This window comes from Natator depressus, chromosome 17, assembly GCF_965152275.1.
Source record: "Natator depressus isolate rNatDep1 chromosome 17, rNatDep2.hap1, whole genome shotgun sequence".
Classification (NCBI taxonomy): domain Eukaryota; kingdom Metazoa; phylum Chordata; order Testudines; family Cheloniidae; genus Natator; species Natator depressus.
In genome coordinates, this window is record NC_134250.1 from 11,451,364 (window position 1) to 11,464,934 (window position 13,571).

At 46.4% G+C, this 13,571-nt stretch overlaps 1 protein-coding gene across 1 annotated transcript; it reads left to right on the forward strand.

Moving 5' to 3' along the window:
* The first annotated feature begins 9,258 nt into the window (after nt 1-9,258).
* LOC142000430 (myb/SANT-like DNA-binding domain-containing protein 7) lies at nt 9,259-10,837 on the forward strand. Its single transcript, XM_074974694.1, has 2 exons — nt 9,259-9,976; nt 10,556-10,837. Exons 1-2 carry the CDS (start codon nt 9,394-9,396, stop codon nt 10,639-10,641), a joined length of 669 nt encoding a protein of 222 aa, XP_074830795.1. The 5' UTR covers nt 9,259-9,393; the 3' UTR covers nt 10,642-10,837.
* The last annotated feature ends 2,734 nt before the right edge of the window (nt 10,838-13,571 follow it).

A 13,571-nucleotide genomic window follows, 5' to 3' on the forward strand; every position in this document is an offset into this window, starting at 1 on the left:
CCGTGAGACTAGTGAAATGCATAAAGATATGCATGTGCTTAAGGGCTTTGCTGGATCAGGGTTAAAGCAGAGAATACCACTTACTTTTCAACCCATCTTGTAGGCCGAAGGCTGTGTCTTCACTGCAAAATAAGGGGTGTTTTTACACCAGTATAGCTATCTTAGTGTAAAACCTAAGTGGCGACAACTGACAAGGCACTGTAGTTTTTAGCTTGATGTAGCTAGACAAAGTCAGCCTCAGGTGGAGTATAGCTTGATCTCAGTTAGCTACATTGAGATAAGAATGACCTGTACCTTGCCTCCATAAGGAATTTACACTGAGATCTCTATCTTGATGGGAAAAAAAAGCCAACCCACATCTTGCAAGACAACCCAACACACCGTCGCTCTTCTACCACTGTGATGAGAGAACATCAAAAGGCTCAGCATTATCGAGCCTGATTCTCCATTGCCCTACGTGTGCAAAGTGGATGTAATATGCTACCAGATCAGACAAGTAGAATTTTGATCCATTTTACAATCGCCTGGGTAATGGGTAATGTCTACATGAAGTGCAGGGCAGTGTAGAACCAGGCCCATAGTTTAGATAGTTACCAAAAGGTGGGGATATTTATCTGAATTATCCCAGCCTTCGAGGCCCCCAAATCTGGCTCCAAGGCTGTTCCTCCCCATATAGATACCCTGCATTCTCTTTCATATTAACCACGGCTGGATGAAACAGCTGGGATGAAATTGGGACTATTCTTGTGCTTAAAGCCATAAACATACTTAAGTGCTTTGGTGGATTGGACCCTTGGTCTTGTTTAACTTGTTCACCTTTATGATGAGAGCATTCCAAGACCTCTGAAAAGCATACTGTAGTGACTTTCAGATGCTTATCTGAACCTCTTGAGTCTGCAGACCTGAAATGGAAATCTCAAAAGACATAAGTTTCCACTTGTTTCAGCTTCCCATTAGCCCAGAAATATAAATTTTCCCATGGAATTTGAGGGCTTCTGCTTCCAAACAGAGCTACAGGAAATGTAGAAACACAATTATTGTAGTAGTATCTTTAAGGGATCCATACTTCGATTCCAGGAAATGGTTGATAACAGACTCAGTTTAAGTTTTGGGTGAAAGTTCAGGTCAGTCTAGGTCATCAAAACCGTTTCATCCACCTTTGTTTAATCTGAGTGATGAATCAGTGTGGATAAAAACCTAAACTACTTTACCTTGTCAGGAGTAGTGCTGAGTATAAAGGCCAAAGCAATTTAACCATTCAAGCCATTCCAGACTTCACTAACTCTTTTATAGTTTGTCATTCCTCCCCAAAAAATTTTATAACAGAACATGAGGCCAAGTGGCACCAGCAGTCTTAATAAAATGAGTGAGGAATTACTTCACCTAAGGCTACTTTTAAGGTTTCTGAACCTGCCAGTGATACATTCTACTGATAGCTGTTTAAAGATTCCATGTTCCTATAGTTGCTACTCACTTACAGAGAGCAGAGTATTCAGTGGGGTGAATGGAATCCCTTAAATGTATTTATTAAGGATTTCATATTAACCTGATTTTTCCCCCTCTGAAGAAGAGGGCTGCACAAGCAGGCTCAAAACCGGAGACCTGCAGGGACTTGAAAGAAAATAAGTTCCCTAACAGCAGCACAATTTACTTAGCAGCTTTCCCTTGAAAAGGAAAATGGCATGAGTGAAAAGACCAGAATTGCAGTAGCTTAAACTAGAATTAAAAAAAAAAAAAAAAGGAGGAGGACTTGTAGCACCTTAGAGACTAACAAATTTGAGCATAAGTTTTCATGAGCTACAGCTCACTTCATCGGATACATTCAGGGGAAAATACAGTGGGGAGATTTATATACACAGAGAACATGAAACAGTGGGTATTACCATACACACTGTAACCAGAGTGATCAGCTAAGGTGAGCTACTACCAGGGAGGGGGCAGGGGGGAGAGGGAACTTTTGGTAGTGACAATCAAGGTGAGCCATTTCCAGCAGTTGAAAAGAACATCTGAGGAACAGTTGGCGGGTGGAGGTGGGGGAGTTGGGGAATAAACATGGGGAAATAGTTTTACTTTGTGCAGTGACCCATCCACTCCCAGTCTTTATTCAAGCTTAAGTTAATTGTATCCAGTTTGCAAATTAATTCCAATTCAGCAGTCTCTCGTTGGAGTCTGTTTTTGAAGTTTTTTTTGTTGAAGAACTGCAACTTTTAGGTCTGTAATCGAGTGACCAAAGAGACTGAAGTGTTCTCCGACTGGTTTATGAATGTTATAATTCTGGACATCTGATTTGTGTCCATTTATTCTTTTACATAGAGACTGTCCAGTCTGACCAATGTACATGGCAGAGGGGCATTGCTGGCACATATCACATTGGTAGATGTGCAGGTGAACGAGCCTCTGATAGTGTGGCTGATGTGATTAGGCCCTATGATGGTGTCCTTTGAATAGATATGTGGACACAGTTGGCAATGGGCTTTGTTGCAAGAATAGGTTCCTGGGTTAGTGGTTCAGATTGACAGAGCCAGAAGAGTACCCAGAAGTTATCTACTACAGGACAGGCCCAACAAAGAAAACAGAACACCACTAGCGATCACCTTCAGCCCCCAACCAGAACCTCTCCACTGCATCATCAAGGATCTACAACCTATCCTGAAGGACAACCCATCACTCACAGATCTTGGGAGACAGGCCAGTCCTTGCTTACAGACAGCCCCCCAACCTGAAGCAAATACTCACCAGCAACCACACACCAGAACCACTAACCCAGGAACCTATCCTTGCAACAAAGCCCATTGCCAACTGTGTCCACATATCTATTCTGGATATATCTGGAATATTTACAAAGCCCAGAGCCATGGGCATGACTCAGACGGACTTTTGGCTTGTCCATAGAAGCATGAAGTTTTGCAAGCTCGAAGTGTGAATCTGAGTTTTGCTAACTAGAACCTTAGAGGCAGAAATTTCAAGGCTGCTTATCAGAAGTGGTATAATTATAAACCTAGTCAATTGCAGAAGTAGGAAATGCTGGGTTTGCAAAAAAGCAGATCATGAGAATCTGGCAGCTTGAGTAAAAATTGGTCAGAATCAAAAGCCAAAGGATTGCTTTTAAATTTAAAAGCATCTGGATATTACAGTAGCCTAATCAAATTCATGGGAGATACAAGTGTCAAGTGTAATCAAAGGGGCCAGCATTACTCAGGAATACATGCCACATGCAGGAAACACAAAGGATTGAAAAGGTATACAGGGAAAGCATTTAAAAAGGGAAAATAGGGAATGTTCTTTAAACAAAAATATCAGAGGTGCCAAAATGAAAAATGATCCCAATGCACTTCTTGGCATCACCCCCCAGCTAACAGAGCAAGGTTTCTTAAGTGCATGTATAATATGAATAGTGTGTTTTACTAATCATATTGGCAATTATAACTTTCTAAAGAATGACAAGAGGAAATTAAAGATACAGGATAAGGAAACAGCAGGGAAATGGTTATTTCTCTTCACACATGAAGAGACTGGACATTTGCCCAAAATGCAGGTTCAAGTCCTTACCCACCCAATCCAGCCTCTTTATGCCAGGTAAAAGAAGACCTAAAAGCCTTATATCCAGCTAGGGGAAATAGAGCCGGATTAAGGTAGGGGCTTTCGGGGCTGCAGCCCAGGGCCCCGGTTCTAGGGTGACCAGATAGCAAGTTAAAAAAAAATTGGGACAGAGGGGGTGTGGTGGTGGGGGTAATAGGTGCCTATATAAGAAAAAGCCCCCCAAAAAATCAGGACTGTCCCTATAAAAATCAGGACATCTGGTCACCCTACCCTGCAAAAATAAATCACAGGCAATGATCGCCAGCTCTGGGCTGCTAAAAGTCCCATGGTGCAGTGGGGCACTTGGGCAGGCTGCCTGCATGCTGTGGCCCCACACCACTCCCGGAACCAACCAGCTGCAAGCATGTCTCTGCGGCCCCTGGTAGGAGGAGGGGAGGTGGCACCGCATGCTGCTCCCCTCCCCAGCACTGTCCCCCTGCAGCTCCCATTGGCTGCGAACCAGCCAATGGGAGCTATGGAGGTGGCGCTTGCAGGCATGGGCAGCACATGGAGACATGCTGTCCCCCTCTCCACAGGGGCTACAGAGACATGCTAGCAGCTCACAGCTTTCAGGAGTGGTGTGGGGCCATGGCATGCAGGCAGCCTGCCTGAGCCCTGCAGTGCCGCTGGCTGGGAGCAACCTGTGGTAAGCGCCTCCCAGCCAGAGCCTCCACCTCACACCCCCTCTTCCACCGCAACCCCAGATAAGAATCCCCTTCTGTACTGAACTCCCTCCCAGAAAAAAGACTTTTATACAGGGGCCCCACAAAATCTAATAGCCCTGGGCCCACAGGAGAGTTAATCTGGCCCTGAGAGGAGGATTTCCCTAGCGCAAGTACTGTGGTGAACAACTTTTAGACTGCCTTCCAAGAATCCCTTCACAAACCCAGGCATAGAAGGTGGGACTGGAGGCAAGCAGGGGCACGCTGGGGGCAGGGCCGCAGCAGTGCAGTGTGCTTTTGCAATGCCATGGCCCATAGTACAGCCCCAGGGCTAAGTTCCAGCCAGGGGTCGCTCCAGCCCCACAGGGCACAAAGGTGGCTTAAAGCCATGTTAGCAGCCCCTCCCACTGGGCTATGAGTTCTGTGCTGTGCCTTTTGGAGCTGCACCACAGAATCTTGCCCTAGAGTTTTAGGGGTGGAGCACGAGGGAACGTAGCTCTGGGTTAACATTTAAAACGGTTAAAATAAAAGCACAGAAAATAGCTAATGCATCAGACCCTGATGACCTGACACATGAGAGTGCGCTCAGGGAAGCAGTGATGGGAATCCAAACAGCTTAAGTAGGTAATTTTACAAGCTCAGAGGACAACCCAAAGCCTGGAACATAGCCAACATAAGAGCTAAGTCTGCCCTCCAAACTATACAAGGAGGAAATGTTCTAGATGATTTTGAAGAATTGATGTGAGCTCATTATGGCAAATTCTACAGCTAACCTTTGCCCAAGAGGGGGATTATTATTTTTCCCCGTGGGACCTGACTAGCACCCATCGAAGACCTCCAGAAATGTCAGTGATCATATTGTATGCAACATCCTTGTAGCATCTATTGTATGGCTATAGAGAATGGCATGCTTGATCTCTCTTGGACCAGCGCATTCTCCATGCCCTACAGTGTTCACCCTCAGTTAGTGGTGCAAAGACTCCCAGAAATATCGTTGCTGGTAAAAGATGAATCGGTGTCATGCCACAGCAATTGCTACATGACATTTCTGCTGAATACTTAATGGGCATGCAAGATCTTGTTGAGGCTGTTACTGCCAGGATATCCGAAAGGGTTAGTACCTATCTATGCAGTTAGATTTACAGAAAGCTTTGACATGATTCCAAGTCTGGGATTAAAGTGGAGTGAGGTTATAAAGCAACATTACAAAATAAGTACAACACTGGGTCAATGGACAGATACAAAAAGGCTAAGGGTAATTTTTTTTTTTTTAAGCCTGAACGATCAGCAATTGGTTACTACCTTTCAGATATCAAAATTAGGATTTGCAAAAAAATGAACGAACCAGATCCTCGGCTGTTTCAAATCAGTGTAGCTCCAATGCCTTCCATGATCTGCAATACCTAGGAATCCATCCCAATATGTTACATAGCACCTTTCATCCTGAAAGATTTCAGTGTTCTTCACAAACAGTATCCTGAAATGCAGCCACTCCTGGGACAGAGAGGTGCAGCCAAGCAGATGACAGGTACCTTGCACACTGCTCAAAGTTGGAGCAAAGAAAAACCGTAGCTGTCCTAGCAGCAGGATTTGCCCTTGTGATTCTTGTGAGTTCCTTTGGGAAAAAATTAAAAGCCATGAATTCTCTGAGGGTTCTAAACAAAGCTATCAGTTGAAATCAGGTAATGTCTTCTTTAAAATGAAATCCTCATCTTCAAATGCAAGAAAAATCTAAATATGAAAACCCCACTGAACTCACCAAAAGAAGGAAGCTTGGGCAATTTCAACCTCCAGTAGAAATTACAGTTGTGAGCTGTATTGCTTGCAGGAAACCATTTTCTCCGTCATCTCAATGACTGACAACTCCCCAAATGTAGAGTCCCATCCTCCCCAAATGTAGAGTACATTTCTGCATGAGTAGGTGGAGGAGGGACAATTGTAACAGCAAGTTTGCATACTTCAAAGGATGAGAAAGCTCCCCGTAGTTGAATTCTGGGAAAGGCTTAGAAAGCTGAAGTTGACAGTAATAATTATTCTGCGGTCATCTGAACCCAGTGTACTATCTGATAGTGATGTTGTATCATGCTAAATACTGTACTGTTTGAAACTGCACACATCTAGGCTTTTTGTCTGGTAAGTTTCTGTTTTGTTTTTTTAAACAAAGTTGATTTGGGAGGAGCTCTGTACTTTGAAACTTCACATGGGAACCCTTAAATATGGCTAAATTTCAGTGATCCCTGTCCCTAAGCCAGGCCTTGATCCAAAGCCCCAAGAAACCAATGACAATTTTTCCCCACAGACTTCAGGAGGCTTTTGTTCAGGCCCTGCATTCATAATCTTATCTCTTCTGTTTCAATACATTACTGGCTAATAGGATTCAAAGTGACACTCGGGTTTCTTTATTACAGCATTAACAGTTTGCTGGTGTCTAGGAAGGCTCACCCAGCCTCATGGGACATTCACAACATTTCCATGTGGAAGGCATTGGGTTTCCATTTTCCAGATTGGGAAACCAAGGCATGAGGCAGTTCAGTGCCATTTCCACAGGCACAGAACAGATCAGTGGCTAGCAACAGTAGTAATAGTATTTGGCCATTTGTTCAAAACACCGTGCAAGTATGAAGTGATCCTCACAGCACCTCTGTGATGCAGGTAGGGGGAGTATTATTAGCCCCATTTTACAGATGGGGAAATGGAATCAGATGTGAAGCAACTGGCATGAGACCATGCAGAAGGAGTCCAGTGTTCCTGACTCCATGTCCGCTGCTCAGTCCAGCAAGGCACATTCCTTCCAGGCTTATTTTAATCTTACAGGACAGTAAGGCCACATTTTCAAACTGAGCCTCTGATTTCACCTGCCTGGGTCTTTGGTGATGTACCCGGTGCCTGAGGACCTGCGGCTCCATTTAGGTAAAAAGATAGTGAAAAATCAGACTGCATACCAGGCAATGCAACGCGAAAGGCATTTTTTCCTTGCTTTGGCCCAGCAATTCCTTTATCTACCTCTGGTACACTGTTGTACCTCAGGACCGGATCTGCAGCTCCTGTTAATCAGGAAAGCCCTGCTGAGGTCAGCGATGCTACGCTGACTTACATCCACTGAGGATTTGGCCCTGATCATTTGCTATAATAAAAAAACACATGTATTCCAACAGAGAAAGATTTTCATAGCATCTTTTCCGTGTTGCCAGATTACAGATCTGAGAGCCCTTCCCATGCCCATCATCTTTTGTCACGTTCTGCCTTCATGTATATTTTGATACACACCATAAAATTATTGCTGTCAGTTACAATGAGATTTCTCTGGAGAATGCTCATTGCCTGAGCATATTTAGTGAGGGATAAAGGAGGGCTGCGATTATGGATTCGATGTGTAAAGGGAGTACTTTTAGTATAGTATTAATGCATATGATCCTGTAGGGCTCACAAGATATAGACAGTAATGACTGGGACTGCTTGCGAAAGAGCATCATTAGATCTCCCGGCACAGTGCCCTGACTGACAGCACAGAGAAAGGCTTTTGACTATTTCTCTCAGAAATATGAAGCGTATCCAAAAGGTTCCAGAAGATACAACTGTGCCCCACTTTTCAAGAGTGGAATTGGCCTAAGACTCCCATGGGGTCTAAAATAGGATTGAAAAAAGGCTAGCAATTTGTCTTGAAGGGGCTGTTAGACTCTAAATCAAGAGAAGAGTCTTAGATGCTTGTGTGATATGTTTTTCTGGCGGTTTCAGCATCCCCTCTTCCCTTACCCCTTCTATGGTCAAATCATCTAGCTGAGATAGCTCTGTTTTAAAACTAAAATGAAAACTCAGCTTAGCCAAGCAGAAACAAAGAAAATTAAGGCACCTTTTTATGTTGTGTGGTGGGCGGAGGACCCACTGACCCTGCTGTACTTTCTAAAAGGTCTGTGTATTTATAATGTATGATGCTTTTAGTGCTTCCTCATTTTATTTCCCAGCTCATTTCCTTGCTCCCAGAATACCCTGTGCTCAACTCTTTCCTCTTCCCTACAGATCCTCATCTGTCCTCTGACTTGCTGCTGTCAGTGTTTCCCTTTCACAGCATGTCTGAGTTAACATAGCATGATGCATTGTTCTCACATCGTTTGCTCAGCAGAAACACTGCTGCAAAGAGAAAGCGATTCTTGTTGTTCTTGACTGAGTAGCACAAGAAGCAATCTGTACAATAGTCTGAGAAAAAGCTGTAAATGTCTAAAGTGATGATAAAACGCTTCCTCTCCAGATGGGTTCAAGTAGCCAACGCTCCCACTTTTAGTGAAAGGCTTGTGGTATGAGGGTTTTTCTTAAAGCCTCAGCTTTGGAGTTGGGGGATTACGTGAAACTCTCAGTCCCCATTTAAAATAAGCAAGTTTCTAGCCCTCATGGTTGTGGAAAAAAGCTTGAAAAACATGAAGCCTAACGGCTTCTAAGTCAGAAAGCAAATAAAAATGCCCAAATTTGTTATTTTTCAAACCCGTTTTTTATGCCATCTCATAATTTTGGGTATTCATGATTTTTGAAAGTTTTGGTTGGGCAATACTGAAGCTGTAGAAACTTGTGCTTAAATAGTTGACTCAGTGTTTATATACAAGTAATCACTGTGAATCAGGCAGCTTCGCAAGACTGGTTGCACAAAAAACAACTAACCATTGCTTATTCTGTGTGAAGAGAAAAGGAGTACTTGTGGCACCTTAGAGACTAACCAATTTATTATTTCTGTGCGAATATCCCATTAGCAGATCTCATTATGGGGCTAAATCCTAAAGCCTTTACTCAGCGTTTAACAAGTCTTTGCCCTGGTCTACACTAGGACTTTAGGTCGAATTTAGCAGCATTAAATCGATGTAAACCTGCACCCGTCCACACGATGAAGCCCTTTATTTCGACTTAAAGGGCTCTTAAAATCGATTTCCTTACTCCACCCCTGACAAGTGGATTAGCGCTTAAATCGGCCTTGCCGGGTCAAATTTGGGGTACTGTGGACACAATTCGATGGTATTGGCCTCCGGGAGCTATCCCAGAGTGCTCCATTTTGACCGCTCTGGACAGCACTCTCAACTCAGATGCACTGGCCAGGTAGACAGGAAAAGAACCGCGAACTTTTGAATCTCATTTCCTGTTTGGCCAGCGTGGCAAGCTGCAGGTGACCATGCAGAGCTCATCAGCAGAGGTGACCATGATGGAGTCTCAGAATCGCAAAAGAGCTCCAGCATGGACCGAACGGGAGGTACGGGATCTGATCGCTGTATGGGGAGAGGAATCCGTGCTATCAGAACTCCGTTCCAGTTTTCGAAATGCCAAAACCTTTGTCAAGATCTCCCAGGGCATGAAGGACAGAGGCCATAACAGGGACCCGAAGCAGTGCCGCGTGAAACTGAAGGAGCTGAGGCAAGCCTACCAGAAAACCAGAGAGGCGAACAGCCGCTCCGGGTCAGAGCCCCAAACATGCCGCTTCTATGATGAGCTGCATGCCATTTTAGGGGGTTCAGCCACCACTACCCCAGCCGTGTTGTTTGACTCCTTCAATGGAGATGGAGGCAATACGGAAGCAGGTTTTGGGGACGAAGAAGATGATGATGAGGAGGAGGTTGTAGATAGCTCACAGCAAGCAAGCGGAGAAACCGGTTTTCCCGACAGCCAGGAACTGTTTCTCACCCTGGACCTGGAGCCAGTACCCCCTGAACCCACCCAAGGCTGCCTCCTGGACCCAGCAGGCGGAGAAGGGACCTCCGGTGAGTGTACCTTTTAAAATACTATACATGGTTTAAAAGCAAGCATGTGAAAAGATTACTTTGCCCTGGCATTCGCGGCTCTCCTGGATATACTCCCAAAGCCTTTGCAAAAGGTTTCTGGGGAGGGCAGACTTATTGCGTCCTTCATGGTAGGATACTATACCACTCCAGGCCAGTAACACGTACTCGGGAATCATTGTACAACAAAGCATTGCAGTGTATGTTTGCTGGCGTTCAAGCAACATCCGTTCGTGTGTTATCCTCAGGAGAGTGAGATATAATCCATGGTCACCTGGTTGAAATAGGGTGCTTTTCTTCAGGGGACACTCAGAGGAGCCCATTCCTGCTGGGCTGTTTGCCTGTGGCTGAACAGAAATGTTCCCCGCTGTTAGCCACAGGGAGGGGGGAGGGTTGAGGGGGTAGCCACGCGGTGGGGGGAGGCAAAATGCGACCTTGTAACGAAAGCACATGCGCTATGTATGTAATGTTAACAGCAAGGTTTACCCTGAAAGAGTGTAGCCAGTGTTTTATAAAATGTGTCTTTTTAAATACCGCTGTCCCTTTTCTTTTCTCCACCAGCTGCATGTGTTTCAATGATCACAGGATCTTCTCCTTCCCAGAGGCTAGTGAAGATTAGAAAGAAAAAAAAAACGCACTCGAGATGAAATGTTCTCCGAGCTCATGCTGTCCTCCCACACTGACAGAGCACAGACGAATGCGTGGAGGCAAATAATGTCAGACTGCAGGAAAGCACAAAATGACCAGGAGGAGAGGTGGCGGGCTGAAGAGAGTAAGTGGCGGGCTGAAGAGAGTAAGTGGCGGGCTGAAGAGAGGGCTGAAGCTCGAATGTGGCGACAGCGTGATGAGAGGAGGCAGGATTCAATGCTGAGGCTGCTGGAGGACCAAACCAGTATGCTCCAGTGTATGGTTGAGCTGCAGCAAAGGCAGCTGGAGCACAAACTGCCACTACAGCCCCTGTGTAACCAACCGCCCTCCTCCCCAAGTTCCATAGCCTCCACACCCAGACGCCCAAGAACGCGGTGGGATGGCCACCGGCCAACCAGCCACTCCACCACAGAGGATTGCCCCAAAAAAAGAAGGCTGTCATTCAATAAATTTTAAAGTTGTAAACTTTTGAAGTGCTGTGTGGCATTTTCCTTCCCTCCTCCACCACCCCTCCTGGGCTACCTTGGTAGTCATCCCCCTATTTGTGTGATGAATGAATAAAGAATGCATGAATGTGAAGCAACAATGACTTTATTGCCTCTGCAAGAGGTGATCAAAGGGAGGAGGGGAGGGTGGTTAGCTTACAAGGAAGTAGAGTGAACCAAGGGGCGGGGGGTTTCATCAAGGAGAAACAAACAGAACTTTCACACCGTAGCCTGGCCAGTCATGAAACTGGTTTTCAAAGCCTCTCTGATGCGTACCGCACCCTCCTGTGCTCTTCTAACCGCCCTGGTGTCTGGCTGCGCATAACCAGCAGCCAGGCGATTTGCCTCAACCTCCCACCCCGCCATAAACGTCTCCCCCTTACTCTCACAGATATTGTGGAGCACACAGCAAGCAGTAATAACAGTGGGAATATTGGTTTCGCTGAGGTCTAACCGAGTCAGTAAACTGCGCCAGCGCGCCTTTAAACGTCCAAATGCACATTCTACCACCATTCTGCACTTGCTCAGCCTGTAGTTGAACAGCTCCTGACTGCTGTCCAGGCTGCCTGTGTACGGCTTCATGAGCCATGGCATTAAGGGGTAGGCTGGGTCCCCAAGGATACATATAGGCATTTCAACATCACCAACAGTTATTTTCTGGTCTGGGAATAAAGTCCCTTCTTGAAGCTTTTGAAACAGACCAGAGTTCCTGAAGATGCGAGCGTCATGTACCTTTCCCGGCCATCCCACGTTGATGTTGGTGAAACGTCCCTTGTGATCCACCAGAGCTTGCAGCACTATTGAAAAGTACCCCTTGCGGTTTATGTACTCGCCGGCTTGGTGCTCCGGTGCCAAGATAGGGATATGGGTTCCGTCTATGGCCCCACCACAGTTAGGGAATCCCATTGCAGCAAAGCCATCCACTATGACCTGCACATTTCCCAAGGTCACTACCCTTGATATCAGCAGATCTTTGATTGCGTGGGCTACTTGCATCACAGCAGCCCCCACAGTAGATTTGCCCACTCCAAATTGATTCCCGACTGACCGGTAGCTGTCTGGCGTTGCAAGCTTCCACAGGGCTATCGCCACTCGCTTCTCAACTGTGAGGGCTGCTCTCATCTTGGTATTCATGCGCTTCAGGGCAGGGGAAAGCAAGTCACAAAGTTCCATGAAAGTGCCCTTACGCATGCGAAAGTTTCGCAGCCACTGGGAATCGTCCCAGACCTGCAACACTATGCGGTCCCACCAGTCTGTGCTTGTTTCCCGAGCCCAGAATCGGCGTTCCACAGCATGAACCTGCCCCATTAGCACCATTATGCATGCATTGGCAGGGCCCATGCTTTCAGAGAAATCTGTGTCCATGTCCTGATCACTCACGTGACCGCGCTGACGTCGCCTCCTCGCCCGGTAGCGCTTTGCCAGGTTCTGGTGCTGCATATACTGCTGGATAATGCGTGTGGTGTTTAATGTGCTCCTAATTGCCAAAGTGAGCTGAGCGGACTCCATGCTTGCCTTGGTATGGCGTCCGCACAGAAAAAAGGCGCGGAATAATTGTCTGCCGTTGCTCTGACGGAGGGAGGGGCGACTGACGACACGGCTTACAGGGTTGGCTTCAGGAGGCTAAAATCCACAAAGGGGGTGGCTTTACATCAAGGAGTAGTTCAGGCAGGACTTCACGGAGGGTTCCAATAAGAAATGGTGCACCTAAGTTATTGTTCTTATTGGAACAAGGAGGTTAGCCTGGCCTCTGATTGATACATGGCTAGATCTACCTCGCAGCACCTTCTCTGTGAGTGACTGCAGTGTGACCTAGAGGAATGAGTCCCCTAGACAGGGGAGGAGGCAAATGAGTACAAACAAATCTGGTCTATTTCTTGTTTTGATCCACTCCATCTATCTTTTACATCTTTGGCTGGCAGCAGACGGTGCAGAAGGACATATTGCCTGCTTGCTCACCATAAGACGGTTCAATAGGACTGACTGCCGGACTAAAGAGAATGACCTGGTCAAGTCACTAAAAATTTAGTCCCTGCGCCCATGTCTGCCCAGGCGCTCCTGATCGACCTCACACAGGCGACCAGGAGTACCTCGGACATGACGAGGACGGCTACCAGTCGTATTGTACCGTCTGCTGCCACAAGGCAATGGGTTGCTGCTACTGTGTAGCAATGCCGTGCCACGTCTGCCAGCACCCAGGAGACATACGGTGACGGTTACCTGAGCGGGCTCCATGCTTGCGGTGGTATGGCGTCCGCACAGGTAACTCAGGAAAAAAGGCGCGAAACAATTGTCTGCCCTTGCTTTCACGGAGGGAGGGAGGGAAGGGGGGGGACTGACGATATGTACCCAGAACCACCCGCGACAATGTTTCAGCCCCATCAGGCATTGGGATCTCAACCCAGAATTCCAATGGGCAGCGGAGACTGCGGGAACTGTGGGAT